Here is a 21667-nt window from a genome sequence, read left to right on the forward strand (position 1 = left end):
TGATTGGCTTACAACCAGTAAGACTCACCATCGCCTTGTGCACCATGTGTAACGCTCGCCTGTGCCCAGGATTTTGTTCCGCTTTGTGCTGAAGGGGTGGTCTATAATTAGCAAGGGAAAAGATAGTGTTGTTTACTTCACTGCTCAGCCCTGACTTTTTAATAATACATTTTCTCAAGCTTCGCAGGTACTTTCAATATCTCCAAGTTGACATTGTGGCTCCAGGCTCAAAGGTTGCAGCAACAACTGCATAGATTAAGTAGCAACAGTTGGAAAGTGTTGAAGAAAGGGATATAGATAATCAGGAATTCTTACAATCTGAGAAACTTGTATGACAGAAGTATCTTTAACTTTCATGTCTGCTCAAAGATCAGCTATTCAATTAATTCACTTGTCCTTTGGTGTTATGATTCTCCTCCTTTTTCAATACAACTTACTAGAGTTCTTCCTCTCCTAATAATAATTCTGTTATTCAACATTTGATTTCTACTTACTGAAGAAATTCCCTTCAGATCTCATTTTACTTTTATCTTGTGTAAAGGGGGTTTCTTTTTTTTTCTTTGTTACTGTGTATGTAGTCAAAATGGCTTCTGTTTTGTTAAAAGCAGGAATGCTTTGTTGCGAGAGAGCGCTGGAAGCTTGTTTGGGTTAAAATTTACTGATAACGAGAATTGTATTCCTTTGTAAACCAATTGGGATTAATGTTGTTCTTTCTTCTGAGTCTGTAAGCTATTGTTGGCGAGCTTTTGGGGAGATCGGCACGAGGGGTTGAGAGAGAGAGAGGACGTGATGCTGTAAGCTGGGCGAGGAACGGACCCCAAGTGGGGGTCCAAGGCCAGAAGGTACTCCGAGGAGAGGAGATGAAGCCAGATGTGCTTGGTTGGCCACTTCGGATGGTCCTAAGCTGCGAGTCGAGGAGTTCAGAGGGGATCGAATGGTGGCCAGAAGACTCCAGGAATTGAGCTCCAATGGTTGTGCACGAAGTGGTTTGGACTTTGATAAGTTTGGCGCCTTTTCTTTATTTTTTTCTTCATATATACTGTATCGTTATTAATCACTTAGTTATAGTAACCTTTATAAATTGTACTAATTTAATCGCATATGGTGTACTGTCTGTTCTTTGGTGAGTCGGGACATCACACAGCATCCACACCAACTGATTACCCAGTTTGGCGGGGCCGAAGGCTGCTCCCCCAGACGAGAACGAGCTGAGCGAGCCTGAGGCGACCCAGGGGGTTACACTTGTGTTTAAAAACACTAGGTTTAAATGAGCTCTCAGTCCAATCCCATTTGCTCACTTATTTTCCTTGGTTCTAAAGACCAAAAGACATCATGGCTAATTTATTTTCCTTCTCCCTGAACACAATTGTCCTGCCTTCTCCCTGTAACCTTTGACGCTCCTACTAATCAAGAACCTTTAAATATATCCAACAACCTGGCTCCCACAGGCATCTGTGGCAATGAATTCCACAGATTCACTACCCTCTGGATAAAGAATTTCCTCATTGGTTCTAAAGAGACATCCTTCTATTCTGAGGCTACATCCCCCAGTCTTAGACTCTTCCACGACTGAAAATATTCTTCCAGTTTCACTCTATCCAGTCCTTTCAATGTTTGATAGGTTTCAATGAGATTTCCCCCCCCCCCCACCCATTCTTCTGAACTCCAGCAGTATAGGCCCAGAGCCATCAAAAGCTCCTCAAATGTTAACCCTTTCGTTCCCAGGATTATTGTTGCAAACCTCCTCTGGACCTACTGCAATGACAGAACATCCTTTCATAAAGGGCACAAAACTGCTCACAATACTCTAAATGTGGTCTGACCAATGCCTTATAAAGCCACAGCATTACATCCTTGCTACTTGCTCTCACAGGCCCTTCAATTTTATCTGACCCTCAGAACTGGGGTGGGGTGGGGTGAGAATTCTAGTGCCAATTAACTTACCAATTGGGGAGGGGATGGGTGTTGAAATTGGTGTAGCAAGGGGAAATCCATTTGGTCACAGGGTAAACACACAAATTCCACACAGGTAGGACCCAAGGCCAGGATGGAACCTGGGTAACTGCAGCTATGTGCTAATAGGATAACATGTTGCACTACACTGCTTGATGAAAATTTTCAATTCTCAACGTCTATTAATTCTTCAAGTACAAGGATCTTACATTTCACTAAGCAACTGGGGTCTATTTTTTCCCCATTGAGACTCACAGAAAAATAGGAGCAAACCTCGCCCTCAGAAATATCCTGCAATTTAACATAACAATGACCAACCTGCTCTTGGCTTCAATTCTTCTTGACAGTGCACCAAAGCACCTCCCATTTTTCAAACTTTACCCACTTCAAGTACCTCCAATAATCTAGCCTCCACATCCCTCCAGGTTGAAAATTCCAAAGATTTGCCAACCTCCTCCAAAAAGCAATTCCTGTGCACCTTAGCTTTAAAGGGACAAAAAGGGTGAAGATAATATCTTAGAATGAGAGAGAATGCAATATAAAACACACACATGTGTACTGGAGGAGCTCAGCAGGTTAAGCAGCATCTGTGGATGGGAATAAACAGTAGACATTTTGAGCTGAGACCCTTCCTCAGGAAGGGGGAAGAAGTCAAAATCAGACTTCAGTCAGAATCATAATCAGTCAGATTCTAACTTCTTCCCCCTTTTGGTTCTTGGCCCAAAACATCAACTGCTTATTCATTTTAATAGATGCTGTCTGATCTGCTGAGCTCCTCTAGCATACTGTGTATTGTTCTAGATTTTCAGCATCTGCCATACCTCTTGTGGCAGTGTATAATAATCTTATATCTGCAACATCTCAACAGGACAGATCTACTGCTGTTTTTTTGGTATGGAGTCACTGAAATTATGAAGACAGATTAAGGAGCTTACCCACCTTACATCTCAAGCACTACCAAATGATGCAACATTTCTCCAGTACCAAACATCAGACCAGAAATTGGATTTGTCACATGTACATTGAAACATACAATATAATACTTTGCATCCACAACCACAGTCCGAGATGTGCCGAGGCAGCTCACAATTTACTAACCCTAACCACGTCTCCGGAATGGGAGAGGAAACCCAAGGGAGTTCGCACCATCTCCTTATAAACAGTGTTGGGAACTGACTGATATTACAGCTGGCACTATAATGTTTTACGCTTACCACTACTTGCAGTGCCACTCTTTGTCCTAGCACTGATATGTGTGTATTACATACACACACATACAGCTCTCAAGTTAATTGGTTAAAAAAAGCATCTAAGCGGAGTACGCAAAATGCTGGAGAAACTCAGCAAGATGGAATATAGGTGAGCGTCAGCTCCAAACAGACTGAATTTCCTTACTAGTCATGCCCAGTCATACCTCCTGTGGAGTTGCTACCACTGCTGTTGCTGCTGCTGGACGTTTCGACTGATTGGAGCCAGACGTCTGTGAAGCCGGCGGCAGCTGCGATTCCGGCTGCTGAGATGTCGATGCATCGGTACTGAAAACAGCAAAAGGGAGAGACAAGGCTGAAATACACAGTACAGATTTTACCAAATACAAATCCCAATGAACATTTGAGAAAGGTTAAATAAAAGGTAACGGGAGGGGTGGGGAAAGACATGGTTTTTAAAAATTGTGAGAGGAAAGACCCACGTTACCAAGTTTAACGCAAGAAGAGGAAAAAAGGACAAGCTCATTTGCAAAAAGGCTATGGTAATCTCAGAAATATAAAAGCCTCAAGGAGAATTGAAGGAGGGAGTGCATCCTGAATAAATTCAATCTGCAGAGACTCATTCTCAACATTGAGTAGGCAGGGAGGAGGAAGCAGGTACTGGACATGGTGCAAAGACAATAACCTATCCCTCAACATCAGCAAAACGAAGGAAATGGTTGTTGACTTCAGAAAGAGTAGCGGACCATATGACCCCATCTACATGGGTGGTGTGTAGGTGGAACAGGTCAAAAGCTTTAAGGTCCTCAGGCTGAATTTCACAAATGACCTGACTTGGTCTAACCAAGCAGAGTCCACTGCCAAGGCCCACCAGTGCCTTTACTTCTTGAGAAAGCTGAAGAAATTTGGCCTGTCCCATAAAACCCTCACTAATTTTTATAGGTGCACTGTAGAAAGCATTCTTCTAGGGTGCATCACAACCCGGTATGGAAGTTGTCCTGTCCAAGACCGGAAGAAGCTGCAGAAGATCGTGAACCTAGTCCAGCACATCACACAAACCAATCTTCCATCCTTGGACTCACTTTATACAGCACACTGTCGGAGCAGTGCTGCCAGGATAATCAAGGATAAGTACAACCCAGCCAACACACTTTTTGTCCCACTTCCCTCAGGGAGAAGGTTCAGGAGAATGAAGATATGTACGGCCAAGTTTGGGGACAGCTTCTTTCCAATTGTGATAAGACTGCTGAACAAATCCTGACCCGGATCTGGGCCGTACCTTCCAAATATCCGGACCTGACTACCGTACTTTCCCTTTTCTATTTTCTAATTATGATATATAATTTAAATTTTTATTATGTTTACTTTGATTTGTACTTCAGGGAGCACGAAGCGCAGAAACAAATATTGTGATGACTGTACGCTCTAGTATCAATTGTTTGGTGACAATAAATTTGGATACCAAATTTAGGGCAGCAGTTAAACTGAAGGGTGACCAACCTTCACATCACCATTGAAAGACACAACCAATAAAGCAACTTCGATAGAAAAAAACAAATAAATTTCAAGTTTTATTCTGCTATTTTGTCATTATTCATTGTATTGACACAAATAATTGAAATATGCAAAACAAGCCAGAAATTAAGCCTCTGAATTGATAAGACTGAACTACCGGGCACACAACTGCAGTTTTATTTCTGGCTCATAACAGCAATTCAACCTCTGAGCAATATCAGCTTTGCAGACCGTGTGGGCAAAATAAATTGTGTTGCTCAGCTAGTGATGACTAATCACTTTTAAATCAAATGGTGTGCACTACCATTCATGTACTCGTGCCATTTTCTACTTTTTTTTTGTTTTACTTAAAAATGAGGACACAAAATCCAAGGGAAATAGAATATAAAAACAAGGAGCTAATGTTAAGGCTTTATTCGCAAGAGTCAGGCTGCACTGTCGACAATTTTGGGCCCCTTATCTCCAATAGGATGTAGTCATTGGAGAGAGTCCAGAGGAGGTTCACAAGGATAATTCCAGGAATGAAGGGGTTAACATGAGAAGCATTTGGCAGCTTTGGGCCTGTACTCACTGGAATTTTGAAGAACTCTGGGGGGAGGGGGAAATCTCATTGAAACATACTGAATGTTGAAAGGATTAGATACAGTGGATGTGGAGAGGATGCTCCCTCTGATGAGGGCACCTGGAACTAGAGCGCACAGCCCTAAAATAGAGGAGAAACCTTTTAGAACAGAAGTAAGGAAGAATTGTTTTAGCCAGAGTGGTGAATCTGTGGTATGCTCTACCACAGACTGCAGTGGAAACTAAGTTTATGGGTATATTCAAAGCAGAAGTTGATAGGTTCCTGATTGGTCAGGGTATCAAGGAATATGGCGAGAAGGCAGGTGGATAGGGATCTGGGATCAGCCATGATGAAACTGAGCGGACTTGAGCTGAATAGCCTAATTCTGCTTCAATGTCTACGGTTTAATATTGTTATTAGACTTCAGACTACTTAACTCTACTGTAATCACAACTTTTAACAAATCTTCTCACCCTCTACCAGGAAAAAAACAAGGTAAACATAGAACTTAATGAAATTAAAGTATGTAATACTCAATACAGCCATTGGAATTTCATGTCTGCTATAAAGAGAGAGACTGGAATGATGTTTTTTTTAAAAATAATACATTTCCATCATTCTATACACAGGTAGGTCACACAGAAAAGCCAGATGTTTTGCGCAGTACAAGATCCCACAATAAAACTTCAACTTCAGGAGGGCTTGCTTAAAAAGCCCTGAACAAAGATGTTTTTTTTTTGAACGAAGACTATGTTCTCCCTATTAATTGGGAAGCACAGTTGATGTAAAACAAGGCTTTGAAGTTCACCTTTTCTTCAAAGAGCAACCAACATTTTTCACCCAGCAAATTGAGGATAATAAAAAACTAATTTTTTTTTACCGTAAGTTCCGGACTATAAGCCGCTACTTTTTTCCCACGCTTTGAACACTGCGGCCTATACTACGGTGTGACTAATGCATGTTTTTTTTTCATGCTGCCAAAAACATTTTGCCTCGTAACAGTAGACCAATAAAATTGATGAGTAATTCACAGAGGTCCAATGAAATTGTACGATAAATCAAGCGCACTTTCACAATTAAATTATTGTAAATCAGTCATGTGTACTCACCCTCATCAACATGGAAAACACTCGAAGAAAAGCATATGATGCAGCTTTTAAGTTAAAGGCGATCAATCTGGCAGTTGAAGAAGGAAATCGAGCTGCTGCACATAATCTTGGCATAAATGAATCAATGTTGAGATGGTGGAGACGCCAGCGTGAAGAACTGAGTCAATGCAAAAAGACGACAAAAGCTTTCAGAGGTAATCATAGCAGATGGCCCGAACTAGAAAACTTTCTTGAAGACTGGGTTAACACACAGAGAGCACGGTGTTTCCACCGTGCAGATCAGACTGAAGGCTAAAGCAATTGCCACCAAAATGAAAATCGAAGATTTTTTTTTAGAGGTGGGCCATCGTGGTGTTTTAGATTTATGAGACGAAAAGGCCTGTCCGTCAGGGTACGCACGACACTGTGTCAGCACCTCCCTCCCGACCACGAGGAAAAGCTTGCTAACTTCCGCACATTCACTCAAACAAAGATAGTGGAGAATTCCATCGGGCTAGATGATATCATAAATATGGATGAAGTACCTTTGACATTTGACCTGCCTCTCACTCGGACTGTTAATAAAAAAGGTGACTCGTACATCACACTGAAAACAAGTGGCCATGAGAGAACGCATTTTACTTGTGTTCTGAGCTGCACAGCATCCGGACTAAAGCTTCCACCGATGGTGATTTTTAAGCGGCTGACAATGAAAGTTCAGTGAAAGCTGCCATCAAGAGTACAAACTCAATTCCAGCTGTGATTCCTGGGGGCACCACGAAGTATTTGCAGCCACTGGACATCAGCGTGAACCGGGCATTTAAAGTGGCGCTGCGCGTTGAGTGGGAGGCTTGGATGACGAGCAACGAGAAATCCTTTACCAAAACAGGACGCATGCGAAGAGCATCTTTAGCTCAAGTCTGCAAGTGGATCCTAAATGCGTGGAGCTGTGTCACAACATCCACCATCACCAACGGGTTTCGAAAGGCTGGACTGCTGCATGATGAAGAGGACCACGTGCGCTCAAGTGAGAGCGACAACGAAGAGACTGAAGTGAGTGACGAGATCCTGAGGTTGTTCAATTCGGACACTGAAGGACTTTGATGGTTTTAGTGCGCAGGAGGAAAATGAATAAGGCGATCAATAACTTTTCCTGGTAGGCTGCAGTATATACATTTTTTTTACCAGTCGTTAGGAGATATTGGAATGTTGTTCGTGCACTGTTCAGTAAAAAAAGTATACGCAACATAATTTGTGTGTTACCGATACGTATGTATATTTAAAAGTAGCTGTGTTACAGGCACTGTTCAGAAAAAAGCATTTGCAATATATATTTGTTTATGTTACCATACGGATTTAATTAAAAGTTAAAAAATCCTCACGTGTAATATCTTTCTGTGTAAATATCTCATATTACAACATGGGACACCTGCGGCTTAAAATCTGGTGCGGCCTGTACAAGTACAAAATTGATTTTCTTTCTAAAATTAGAGCGTGTGGCTTTTAATCAGGTCCGCTTTGTAGTCCGGAATCTACGGTAAATGGAACATGGCAACGGCTACTTCAGCACTTAGTCCTGAACTACAAAATACAGTTCCAGAAGAGTGGAAATAAACCTGAATTTTTATCTGCTGGATCATGATGACAAAATAACTTGTGTGAAGAAAGTTACAGCTGCACTTGTGATCCTTAAAATTCCCCCTACCCACTTATCCTGAGACCGAGTTCTAAGAAGTCCGGTAAGGGCTTTAGCAAAAGGAAGTGGTTGAAACAGACAAAAGCCCCAAAGCTCTACATGATCTTTCAAGTTCTTTTAGACAGTTCAAAAGCTCCTTATAGCCAAAGAACTTACTGAATTGTAGAAGACATTTAAACTTCCAACACAGATATGGAAATATCCACTGATACTATTTTAAAGTGTTGATTTGGTGTCCTCCATCTGGATCAGACTTCAGCTTAATCATTCAAAGAAAAATCACCCTTAAAGCAAGGACTCCCTCCCTCATAGAACAATAGACTATCAATAACAGTTCTTTATGCTTAAGTTTTGACAGTACATGTACCAAGATACATGGAAAGACTTGTTTTGCATGCCAACCAGATTATACCATATGCAATTATGTGGAGGTATGAAAAAAAGAATGCCAATACAGTCTGTATTTCAGAGAGAGTTCATGTAGACTAATGTAGGCAAGAGCCAGAATGATGTAGATTAGAACAGCTCATCCTCTGATAAGAGGTCCATTCAAGAGTCTGATGGCAGTGGATGGGAGTGGTGCAAGTCTGATGGCTCATTCTCTCAGGCTTATGAATGTTTTACCCAACAGCAGAGACAAGATGACAGTGACTGGACTGGGATGGGTCCTTGATTATGTCAATGGCCTTCCAAAGGCAGCCAGATATGTAGACAGAGCCAATCGAGGGGAGGCTGGTTTGTCCAGTAGATCCTTCACATACACAAGTAAAAATCTCTGCTGCACCTGTTTCAATGTGCAATTTATAGTAATTTGTAATAAACAGCATGACAACAGAGCGGTCAATATAACAGAAATACAATCCTATCAGCTTGAATTAAACAGACTGAGATGGCCTGGTGGAAGAAGCTGTTCCCAAGCCTGCTGGTCCTGGATTTTATGCTGCGGCACTGTTTCCCGGGTGGTAGCAGCTGAACAGTTGTGGGTGGGGTGACTCAGGTCCTCAATGATCTTTCGGGCCCTTCTTATGCACCTGTCACTGTAAATGCCCTGAAAGGTGGGGAGTTCACATCTACAGATGTGTTGGGCGTCCACACCACTCTCTGCAGAATCCTACGACTGAGGGAGGTACAGTTCCCGTACCAGGCAGTGATGCAGCCAGTCACGATGTTCTCAATTGTGCCCCTGTAGAAAGTCCTTAGGATTTGGGGACCCATAACAAACATCTTCAACTGTCTAAGGTGAAAGAGGTGCTGTTATGCTTTTTTCACCACACAGCCAGTAAGTACAAACCACGTGAAATCCTCAGTAATGTGGATGCCAAAGAACTTAAAGCTGTTCACCCTCTCAACCCCAGATCCATTGATGTTAATAGGGATTAGCCTGTATCCATTCCTCCTGTAGCCTACAAACAGCTCCTTTGTTTTTCTGACAGTGAGGGAGAGGTCGTTTTCTTGACACCATTGTATCAGGCTGTGACTTCTTCTCTGTAGGCTGCCTCGATATTATTTGAGACTTGGCCAATCAATGTAGTACCATCAGCGAATTTAATTAGCAGATTGGAGCTGTGGGTGGCGACACAAGATCTGAAGCACGATTTGAACCTGCTGTCAGAACCCCGCATTCCAATCTTTCTCTGATTCCCCCTTTCAGTCAGGCAGAAGATAAAAATTTCGAGATTTGCACCACGATGTTAAAGGACTGCTTCTATAAAGCTGTTACATGACTGCTGAGTGGACCCCTTGTACCACAAAGGTGAACAAATAATCTCACCATCTACCTGTCAGGACCCTTGCACTGTACACCATATTCCATCGTATTATTGATGTTGCCTTTGTAATACCCTGATGTACTTACACTTTGAAATGATCTGTATAGATTGCGTGCAAAACAATTTTTCCACCATCTCAGTATATGTGACAATAAACCAAGTGCAAAGCCTTTGGGCACAAGCCAAGAATGAAGATTAAAAAGTTTTGCAACAAGCAAAGGCAAAACTGCCTAGCTTGCTACTTTAATAAAAGCAATCAAACTAAATAAATAACTTTGTTAAAAGTAAAGAAGAGAACACATAAACCAAAGGATTACAAAAGCAAAGAAGAATGTGCAAGTAGCAAGTGATTTCTGAAAGATGTGAAGGCCATGTGATCCAGCTTAGCTCATCCATCCAGAATGACGACATGTTTTCCCTACTGCAGCAGGGCTTCTCCCAGGCCCTCTCCCTTATCCAGGAGCTCAGCTTTTCAGAGATGTTGATGAAGAAATTGAGTAAGTCCTTAGTGTGTCATTTACAGACCTAAACTCAATTTACCATCAATATGGATTTTATCAAGGAGTTTAAAACAAAACTAGAACTGACAAGAAACTCAAGATGGATCAGACTACAAGGAACTCTTGGAAGCAGAGCACAGGGACTAAGTCCAACTCAAATATACTGATGTATTATGTAAACTCATTGGCTTGACTTTTAATTGGTCTACGTTGATGATACAAATCAGAGACGCTCATGACAACAGATACAGGTTTTGCAAAGTGTGTTTTCAAGTAAGAAAATAAATCAGATGTGACAGAAGCAGAAGGTGAACAAGGTTAAAGAAAAGACAGTATCTGAGTGAGTGAGTGAGTGAGAGAGCAGCATGATCAGAGGTATGATCAGGCCTATTTTTTTTCTCACTCCTTGAACTTCTCAGATTTCAGTGAGGTGAAGCAATAATGTGACTTCTTCAATGTAAGCAATAAAAATAGCATGCAATAGATTGAGCTAAATGATCTTACAACGAACAGAACAGATTGAAGCTTTGTAAACTTATCACAATTATGATTTGTGGTCATCAGTTAGATCCTCAGGAGGAACAGGTTCCGTTAATTTGCCCTTCTTCAAAATGGAGGAAGAAAGAATGAAGACTGAGGAAATGGCAAAAACACTCAAAACATGCATTAAAATTATGACACTTTCTTGCAAGATCTACAGTCTCCGGCCATTTGATGCACTTCATATGACATCGGAAAACAACTGGAAGCATTGGATCCAATAAAGGATATGGAACCAGATGACATCCTAGCTTGAATACCGAAGACCTGCTCTCTAAAACCAGCAGCATTGCTACCCAAGCTTTTCTATTAGTTATAGTACTGGCATCTACCCAACAATATGGAAAGTTACCCAGGTAAACCCATTCACAAAACCCCAGTAAAAGTGCTTACCTCTTTTGGTCTTGTGATTCTTGCTTGCTTGCCCATCCTGTTCCGTCTTTTGGTACTAAAGAAATATTAGGGTCATTGCCTTTATTTTCTGCTTTTAAGCTTGGCAGGTTTGCAGGGGGTGGCATGCGCCGAGCTGCGGCAACTTTACCGAGACTCTGCAATCCATGACGTGCAGTGACTGTCAAAAACAAAAACCCATGAGCAATCAAGTTAGCTGCCTTGCTAAGAAAATACTGTAGTGGAAAGAGACGTCCTAAAATTACTTCATCTGAGTGATTCAGAGCTTTACAAAAGCCAACTTATGCTAGTTAATAGAGCAAGTTTGAGTCAGCCATATGGGACCCTCAGGTTATGGGTTAATAACGGACACAGACAAACAATGGGAGTATAAACAATGGTGAAATGTATTGATTGGCATTAAATACAACGCACAATCCCTCGAAAATCCAGTACACAGCTATACTGCCTTGTGTACAAAATCAGAGTGACAGTGACTTGCTTTTGATTCTACTAACCCCAGCTCCAATAGGACTAGCAACTCAGTTGCTCAGTGCTTGAGTAGTCATGTTAAAAACACTAGGATTTTCTCATTTCATCCAAATCACATGTCTCCTATATGATTTCATAACAAGGTTGTTTAATGCCACACTAGAGAAATTCTTAAAACCTGATAAAAGGGAAAAGGGCAACTCATTCTAAAAAACTTTACTAGAAGGGAAATTGTGTACCCATCTACACTGAATTGACAGATTCTGAAAGTGCCAAAGGAAGACAACTACATAACACATTAGATGAAATTTTTTTAACTAGGAAGACACCGCTGCAGAGCCAAAATATAACCACAAAATGATCACATTATTTGGCAATATAAAGTGGGTCTACCAGATGAAGCAGTTTTTTTGTGTGTCTATTCCTTTCAGGGCATTGTCCAATTTCAACACAGCAACACATGGCTCAGATTTTAAAAGTCGTTACAGTACTTTTGATACTCTGAATGCTAGAATGATGTGGAGGAACTGTGTTGGGAGGGAGAATGAAGTTTAAATAGAGTCAATAATACAGCATAGGGTCAGGCCCTTCAGTCCATGATGACCAGGATATCCTACCCTGCTAGTCAGTCTACAATCCTCCAAGCCCCTCCCCTCTATGTACGTACAAATGCAACTTAAATGTTGCAATTGTACCCATTGACATTTCCTCCAGCAGCTCATTACACTTATCCCCTGTGTAAAGCAGTTACTTTTCAGGTCTCTTAAATCTCAAGCATGTGTGCCCTTTGGTTTTAGACTCTCGAACCTTGAGGAGATCTTCACTGTCCACCTCATCAAGACGACACATGCTTTTATAAACTTCTATGAAGTCACCCTTCTTCTCAAATGAATAACGATCCAGTGTGACCAACCTCTCCCTATTACACAGCACATAAAATATTACCACTTAAGTTAAACTTGTGCATACAGTGCATGCACAGCAGCTGTATTTAAGTTATCATTTATACACTCATTTGCTTACATAGTGTCACTAGGCTCAGATAGTCTACTATTCTAGCAGAGAGGGAGAGGATTCTAAAACACTATGAACTGTGGAAATTCTTCTTACAGGTTTCCATTCTGAGGAAATATTCCCCGTGCTTCTTGAGGTTAGTAATAGCCCAAAGCAATGCATTTGTAACAAGCAGCAACAAGAGGAACAAACTGGGGATGACATGACAGGGGAAAGAATCTGGAACAGCCTAATATTAGACATCATTTGGACTCAAAAGAAGCCAGATGGGTTTCTTTGATTATCAAAGTTGCTCGATTGGCTAAATTCATTGTGCTGTACATTTCCCTCTAAATTTTAAAGCATCCCTGCAAAACCTATCTCTGCATAAATATCTTCATATGCAGCTCAGTGTCAAGTTTTTTAAAAAAATGTGCTCTGGCAGGTTTTTGGTACGTAGAAGAGTATGGAAACAGGCCCCTTCACCCACACAGACCAGCAATCACATCCCACACAAACTCATTTCCATGAACGTCCCTCCAGATCCCACAGATTACAGTAAACAATTTAACCATCATTCTGCACAATTGTGAGAAGAAAGCCAAGCACTTGGGGGAAACGAAATGCCACACAGATGGCACTGGAAGTCAGGATGAAAAGCGTGATGCTGCATTGCTATACTTACATCATTACATGCTTTTAATGCAAGCTCTTATTGGGTTATTTAACACGAAGGACAAAAACCAGCACATACCCAAGCCATAGGAGGGAGGGACAGAAACTAGAGAAGAAAATCAGTCAAGTAATCTCTTGCCATAGAAGCGAAGGTGCACAGGACCAGAACCCGGCTTTGCTGCAGCACACTTCACTTTGTTTTCACAACCAGAGGAGAGAAAGTGTTTTTTCTCTTAAAGCACATTGAAACAAGTCTAGTGATTAACTAGATGAATGATTTATCTGACTGCAGGTTCCAATAATAAACAAAGACTGGCAAAACAAGTTCTTGCAGGTTTCATTAACAATCACACAGTAATGTCTCTCTCTGATTACCTGTAGGTTTCTGAGTTTCTAAGGACTTTCCTTTGTAAGTATCAAAAAGGTTGAGTGACGAGTACTTGGTTTTTCCATCCTTTCCCTTTGCAGTTTGCCCCAAACGATCTGACATCTCGCTGGAAGGTCATTGAGTACGGTGGTTCCTTTAGGCACCCCTTAAAACGTGCCTCCTTCTAAAGAACAGGGGAGATAGTATTCAGATATGTTGCTTAAAGACGAACTAGAAATTTTCATTCAACTATATTGTCAGCATAGTTTAAAGTGAATGTGAAATGGAGCTGTACGTATTACAAAGGCCCTTGGTTAAATTCAATGGCCATGCTCATTTACTTGACTGAAATAATTTTGAACATTATCCACCCTAGGTACCAATTCAGAGACCAATCTCAAAACTCCCAATTCAGTTTATAGCAGGGGTTCCTCAGGCCCTCTGGTTAATGGTATTAGTCAATGACATGAAAAGGTCAGGAACCCCTGGTTTAAAGGATGTACTGGAAATCTTGTAAGGTTATTTGTGCAAATCAGGAGGAAAAGTATAAAGAGAAGAAAAAGTTTGATCTATACAACACAGCTGGGCTCTTTTGTCCAACTCATGTTGACAACGATGCCCTTTTACACCCAAATACTTCTGCTCCTTTCTTATCCAAGTGTCCTTTAATTGTAGTAAGTGCACCTTCTTACCACTTCCTCTGCTAGCCCATTTCATATTAATACATTGTGTCGAACAACTTGGCCCCTCAGATGACCTTTCTCCCCTCTCATCTTAACCAATGCCCTCACCTCAAGAATGGGACTACCTACCTTAACACAATTAATATTATAAATTTCTGGAAGATCACCCTCAGCTTCTTGCATTCCAGTGAGAAACTTAATCTCTCCATTCCAGGCAACATCCTGGTGAACCTTCTCTTCACCCTTTCTAATGCTAACCCATCCTTCCTTTAGTATAATGAGCAGAACTGTGCAAAATCCTCCAAGTACAACCTGACCAATGTTTTGTACCGCTGCAACTCATATCAACTGCTTAGCCTATGGAGACAAGCATACCAAATAATTTCACTAATTTATCCACCTGTGTCACCATTTTTAGGGATCTATGAACTTTCACTCCAATGATATACTTCCTGAAATCCCTGCCATTTACTGCACATGTCCTGTTAGCATTTGATATTGAAAAGTAAATTAACCAGAAAAGTGTAGGTAAATTTCATTCTCCAAGTTTCAGATTTGTGTTCCTATTTCTTTTCACAAACTCCCAAATTTCATCTTCATCTTGATCTGTCCCCATACATTTCCATCCTAGTCACTTAGGACAAAATCTCTGCAGCACACCACTTAATACATTATTTATAACACGTCAGGGGTAAGCTTTTCCCAGTGGTGGTGCATGGAATGTACTGCAGGCAACAACGGTGGAATCAGATACAATAGGGTCTTTTTAAGAGACCCTTAGATAGGTACATGGAGCTTAAAAAAATAGAGAGCTATCCACTAGGGAAATTCTAGGCAGTCTTTAGAGTAGGTTATGTGGTCGGCACAACATTGTGGGCCGAAGGGCCTGTAATTGCTGTAAATTTCTATGTTCTACAACTGCCTGGTGCAGGTGGCTTTGGCAATTTGGGCAGGGACAGTGAGGAAGTTGTAAATTTAGTGAAACCAAAGTATAACAAGTCAATACATTGGAAAACAATGAAAGGTCCAGACAATTATAAAAATAACACCTTTCTTCCTTCTTCTCTAAATCAATAATTGGGCATTTGCTGTCACTCACAAACAGTTAAAATAATAATTAAACCATGATTTTCATAGAAAACTGAGTTACAAAAAATATAACCTGGCGTTTTGATTCAATTCTTATCTTACTGCATATACCAATCAAAACAACTTGAATTTTCTACAAAGGAGGTCAGAAACAGGCTTTTCTAAAGAGCAAACAAGAAAAGGTTCTTCCAGTCTTCATCACAAGCAGTCACATAAAAGCAGCTTTTTAAGTCTGTGCTTTAGCAGTTTGATAACAGCACAAATCCACAGAAAATCTAGTTATATTTGTGCAGTTATCAACCTATGAAACAGACTTAAAAAAAAGGCACTTTATAAGAGTTTGTAAATGAGATGGGAAGAACTTAAATATACCTTTACATTCTTTAAGTGTTAAATAACTTTACATCTAACCACCTTACCTCAAGACAAATAGTAAAGAGTAAAAACAGAAATTGCTGAAGGAAAAATGTTAAGAGGAAGCCAGCGGGTTAAGCAGCATCTGTAGACTTAAAATCATTTCAGGTTGTGACCTGGTATAACCCCAATCACAAGTATTTTGTTAAGAAAGCCTCCATTTCCTTATTAATTGGAGTTAAGGCAAGCCTGGAATAAAGGAATAACATGATGGGACAAAGCTGGAGCTGCCTTCATTCTTGTAAAAGTTGACCTCAGACTTATGAATGATACTGCTATGCATTGGCTAGGAAAACAAATGCCAACCCTCGGGGAATACCAGATACAACCAACAGGAAAGGACTGAAAAGAAATTATTTATCAATTTTGCTCAGTCAATGACCAAATTCGGGGCCAATTTTTTTTGAGAAATGAAAATATCACTGAATTTGGAGGGAATATGGTGGAGGTGAGGGCTGACTTCACTGAACTGAATGGAACAAATAAACTGGAAACAGAAGCGGGCCATACACAATTCCAGCCCACTCTGCTACTCGATAAGAAATCGGAGCTGGTCCAAGTAACCATTAATCTTAAAGACTGGAGCTAAACAACAAGCCAGAGACAGTCAGAAAATTCAGCTATTGGAAAACAAGTCACCAAGTTGCAATAAGAATCACTTTCTCCAGAGCATACATTCAAAACCTGCAACATTTAAAAAAAATATCAAACCATGGTCATGCATCTAGCCCTGGCCTCAGATGCAACATTACAGAACTAAGAGCTTCAGATTTAAGAAAAACATCCAGTACTAGTGTTAAATTCTAAATACATCCAAAGCTAAAAGTTAATCATTCGTTTGATTAATCAGTGTTTGGAAAATGTTAGTTTAAGTGGTTACTTTTAGCATACAACCTCATGCCAATGTTAAAAATTACACTATTCTGGAAAGACCTACGGTCACACCCAACCTCGCTCACCCACCCACTAGTAAATAATCAAGAGGATGACTCCCAATTGATTCTCACCTGCTGGGATAAGTAACATCTCTTTTCCTGCACCGAAGTGAACACTATCAACACAAACAAGAGAAAATCTGCAGATGCCAGAAATCCAAGCAACACACACAAAATGCTGGAGGAAGTCAGTTGGCCAGGTAGCATCTATGGAAAAGAGTACAGGTGATGTTTCAGGCAGAGACCCAATAGACAATAGGTGCAGAAGTAGAGCCATTCAGCCCTTCGAGCCTGCCATTCTGAGATCATGGCTGATCATCTACTATCAATACCCAGTTCCTGCCTTGTCCCCATATCCCTTGATTCCCCTATCCATAAGATACATTTTGACTCCATGCCACTGCGTGGTCCAATATTATGATGCAGTTTGGTTGAAAGGTGGAGTTTTATCTAATGCCTAAAGTTTAAAAGGTCATCGCCGGCAGTTTCTTTATAATACTGCCAGTTAAAAGTCAGTGGAGAGTGAAGATCGAAGTTCGGGAGTTAAAAGATCGAGGAAAGTCGATTACGATGGTGAAACAGGTTTGACTTTGTTTGATCCTCATTCGGAAGGAATTTGTTGGCTGTCCTAATGTACTCTTTTCCATAGATGCCGCCTGGCAGCTGAGTTCATTCCTTCAGCATAGTGTGTGTTGCAGAATCAAACAAATAAGGCAGATGCAATAAAATTTCGTAGGCTGCTATGCTCAGTTTGTGACATCCAAACATAGGAAGAGCAAAGCAATGATCAAAGTAGGGTCAATTTCCACTAGATTTTACCACAACCTCATTCCAGTTTACAAAGATAAGGAGACGGAAGGGAGCAATTCCAATTTGTAAATGGCCCCAGTCATTTCTTTTAGCTGCAATTGCTACAGTGGAAAAGAGGGAAATTTAAGAGTTTTGAGCGGGTCCATAAATTTGAGAAAGAAACAAACACTCCATTGAAGAAAATTAGTCAGAACAACTGCTGGTGTGAAGGGGCTACTGCATAGGATTGTAAAAAGCTGCCAGAAGTTGCAAACCCAGACAACTCCATTATGAGCACTATCTTCCCCAACGTCAAGGTCTTCAAAAGGTGATGCATCAAAAAGATAGCATCCACCATTAAGGACTCCCATCACCCAGGACAACATGACTTCCTCTCACTGCTACCAAGAACCTGAAGACAGATAGCCACAGATCCTACCTCACTACTTTTTTCCCCCTTCTCTCTTCTTACCATTTAATTTTTTTTTAAATATACACCACTGCAAGAAAAAGTTTGTGAACTCTTTGCAATTACCTGGTTTTCTGCATTATTTACTCAATTTGGTCTGATCTTCATATACTCACAATAATAGACAAACACAATCTGCCTAAAGTATTAGCACACAAACAATTGTATTTCTCATCAACACTGAGTACACCATTTAAACAATCACCTTCTGGGTTCAAAAGAAAGTACGTGAATCTCTGGGGTAATACCTTCTACAAAAGCTATTTGGAGTCAGGTGCTCCAATCAATGAATGCCAAAGGTTACAGCAAAAGACCTGCAGAAATTGATAAATAAAAACACAAAATGCTGGCAGAACTCAGCAGGCCAGACAGCATCTACGGGAGGAGGTAGTGACGATGTTTCGGGCCGAAACCCTTCATCAGGAGTGAAGTAACATGGGATGGTTGAGGGGGGGGGGGGAATTAGAAGTGGGGGGAGGGAAGAAGTAGAGAGCTGGGAAGTGATAGGCTGGAGGGGAACGGGCTAGGGGGAAGGTGGAAAATTATGGGAAATGAAAGAGAAAAAAAGGTAGGGCTAGGGGGAGATTATAGTGAGGGGGAAAAAAGAGAAAGAGAACCAGACTAAAATAATAGATAGGGATGGGGGTAAGGGGGGGGGGGGTGCAGGGGTATCAACGGAGGTCTGTGAGTTGGATGTTCATGCCGGCAGGCAGGAGGCTACCTAGGCGGGAGACAAGGTATTGCTCCATCTTGACGGTAGAGGAGACAATGGACAGACATGTCGGAGTGGAAGTGGTCTGTGGAATTGAAGTGTGTGGCCACAGGGAGATCCTGCCACTGCTGGAGGACTGAGCGCTGGTGTCGGGCGAAACGGTCTCCCAGTTTGCGGCGGGTCTCCCCAATGTATAAATGGCCACATCGGGGAGCACCGGATACAGTATATTACCCCAGATGACTCGCAGGTGAAGTGGTGCCTCACCTGAAAGGACTGTCTGGGGCCTAGGATGGTGGTGAGGGAAGAAGTGTGGGGGCAGGTGTAGCACTTCTTCTGTTTGCAGGGATGAGTGCCTGGAGGGAGGTCGGTGGGGAGGGATGGGGGGATGAATGGACAAGGGAGTCGTGTCAAGGAAAGCCGGCGGGGGGGGGGGGGGGGTGGAGAGAGAAGATGTGGTTGGTGGAGGGATCACGTAGGAGGTGACAGGAGTTATGGGGGGTTTATACGTTGGATCTGTAGGCTGGTAGGGTGATAGAACATTCTAAAGTCTCTGTTCATGTATCCACTATACAAAAAAAACCTTTAACATGAATGGTGTTCATGGAAGGACACCACAGAGGAAACCACTGCTCTCAAAACATTGCTGCATGTCTCAATTTTGCAAAAGACCACCTGGATGTTCCACAACTCTTCTGGGCCAATGCTCTGTAGACAGATGAGACAAAAGTTGCACATTCTGGCAGAAATGCATACCATTATGTTTGGAGGAAAAAGGGTACTGCACACCAACACCAAAACCTCATCCCAACTGTGAAGCTTGGTGGAAGAAGCATCATGGTTTGGGGCTGTTTTGTTGCCCCAAGGCCTGGACAGCTTGCAATCATTGAGGGAACAATGAATTCAAAATATATGAAGATACTTTTCAGGAGAATGGCACCTTTAGCTTAAAAGAAGTTGGATGATGCAACAAGACAATGTCAGAAACACTAGAGTAAATCGACAGAACGGTTTAAAAAGAAGAAAATTCATGTTTTAGAATGGCTAAGTCAGAGTCCAGACCTTAACCCAATTGAGATGCTGAAGAAGGCTGTTCATGCAAGGTATCCCAGAAGTACTGTTGAACTGAAGCAGCTTTGTATGGAGGAACTGTGTAAAATTCCTCCTCACTGTTGTGAAAGTCTCGTCAGCAGCTACAGCAAACATTTAGTGCAGGTTATTGTTGCTAAAGGAGGTTCTACCAGTTATTAAATACAAGGGTTCACACACTTCCCAGCCTGGGCTGTGAATGATTAAATAATGTGTTCAATAAAGACATGAAAAGTACAATTGTGTGTTACTAGTTTAGGCAGATTAATGTTTGTCCACTAGTGTGACTTGGGTAAAGATCAATCAACGTTAAGAGTAATTAATGGAGAACACCAGTTATTTGCAAAAGGTTCACAAAAGTTTTTCTTGCAACTGTAGTTATTGTAATTTATAGTTTATTATTATGTATTGCAATGTAGTGCTGCTGCAAAACAACAAATTTCACAACATATACCAGTGATACTAAACCTGAATCTGGAAGTAAACAAAGAAACCATCAAATTAGAAACTCCATTCATTTCTAGAATCTTTGTTATAATGGCAAGTGACCTCAAGACATTGAACCAGGCCAGAGATGCATTAAACCACAAATCCACTCTGTGGCTGACAGGATTCACATTCACTTATTCCAGTATGGGTGTTATAATGAATAGGACCCGTTATTTGCCAATAATCATCTGAAAAGCAAAACCGGCAACTGTTTAAAATGGAGGTGACCATTTTAGGCATCATTGGTTCTGCTCTTTACTGAACATTGTATTTAGAGGATTATATAATTAAACCCTGGTAAACTAAAGATGGAATAAAAATTTAAAGAATGCTAATGTCCAGCTCCATAGGAAACAGATTTTTAAACAAACTTCTCTATGCAGCAGCTCACATGGCAAATCCATCATCTAGTCAAGAATCAGCAGCCTTCAGGAGCTGTTAAAAATCTAATGTCGGGCTTTAGGTTTCTCTTTTTCAAGCATTAATGCCACTTGTAATAAAACCCAGCAAGTTTAAATCCAACCAACCATAAAGGCTCTTAATGGAAATTCAATCTGCCTGGTGCATCAGTGTATACAATGAGTGTTTAACTAGCCATGCAAAGGAGTTATTCAAATATTTCAGAAGATTTTCAGACAGCGAGCTGTTTACACCAGTTTGGGATTATTAAACTCTCAAGAGCTGAAGAGTGGAATGTGTACCGGAACAGGAGTTCCGTGTTGGATTCATATAGACAACTGTCGTTCCATAACAGCAGAACAACGTCACAAATGATCTTGTCCCAGTCTAATCTCCTTAAACTATCAGATGTGATAATACTCTCCACAAAAAAATCTCAATGGAAATAATGAATTTCTATTTAATCTGATAGTCTTTGTAACCTCAAAACCCTTTCTTTTGTTAGTTTACAAGTTAACCCAAATACTTGGTTTAAAAATCAGGAAAACTGCTCCTGCTGGCTTGGACAGTTTATTCTGACTGGATTTCAGAGAGAAATGTGAGCTTGTAGCAATCTTGCCTCCAAGGTGCCCAAGTCCCACTCCAGGGATGAGCACAAAAAAACAGAATGCATTGAACTCACAGGTACAGTTTCCACAATGTTTCTTCTTAATATTAAACAAGGAGCTTAGTATGATTTTTGCCCCTAATTTGGATCCCACAGAAAGACAGTGACCCCCAACATGTTTACTGTTAAGATTCAAGAGTTAAATGTTGATCAGAGCCATTGAAAGAACTTTGTTACTCTTTGA

At 41.0% G+C, this 21667-nt stretch overlaps 1 protein-coding gene across 4 annotated transcripts in view; it reads right to left on the reverse strand.

The window, feature by feature from the left end:
- The window catches only part of LOC132394582 (protein PRRC2A-like), a 146874-nt gene that overhangs the window by 104669 nt on the left and 20538 nt on the right, over nt 1-21667 (reverse strand). For all 4 annotated transcript variants that reach the window (XM_059970899.1, XM_059970897.1, XM_059970898.1 and 1 more), the window contains exons 2-5: nt 13757-13932; nt 11225-11402; nt 3368-3488; nt 29-101 (exon numbers count right to left, since the gene is read on the reverse strand). In XM_059970899.1, coding sequence (XP_059826882.1) covers nt 29-101; nt 3368-3488; nt 11225-11402; nt 13757-13871 — 487 coding nt within the window. In that variant the 5' untranslated portion in view covers nt 13872-13932. The remainder of the gene's footprint in view (nt 1-28; nt 102-3367; nt 3489-11224; nt 11403-13756; nt 13933-21667) is intronic.

This window comes from Hypanus sabinus, chromosome 5, assembly GCF_030144855.1.
Source record: "Hypanus sabinus isolate sHypSab1 chromosome 5, sHypSab1.hap1, whole genome shotgun sequence".
NCBI classification, from domain to species: domain Eukaryota; kingdom Metazoa; phylum Chordata; class Chondrichthyes; order Myliobatiformes; family Dasyatidae; genus Hypanus; species Hypanus sabinus.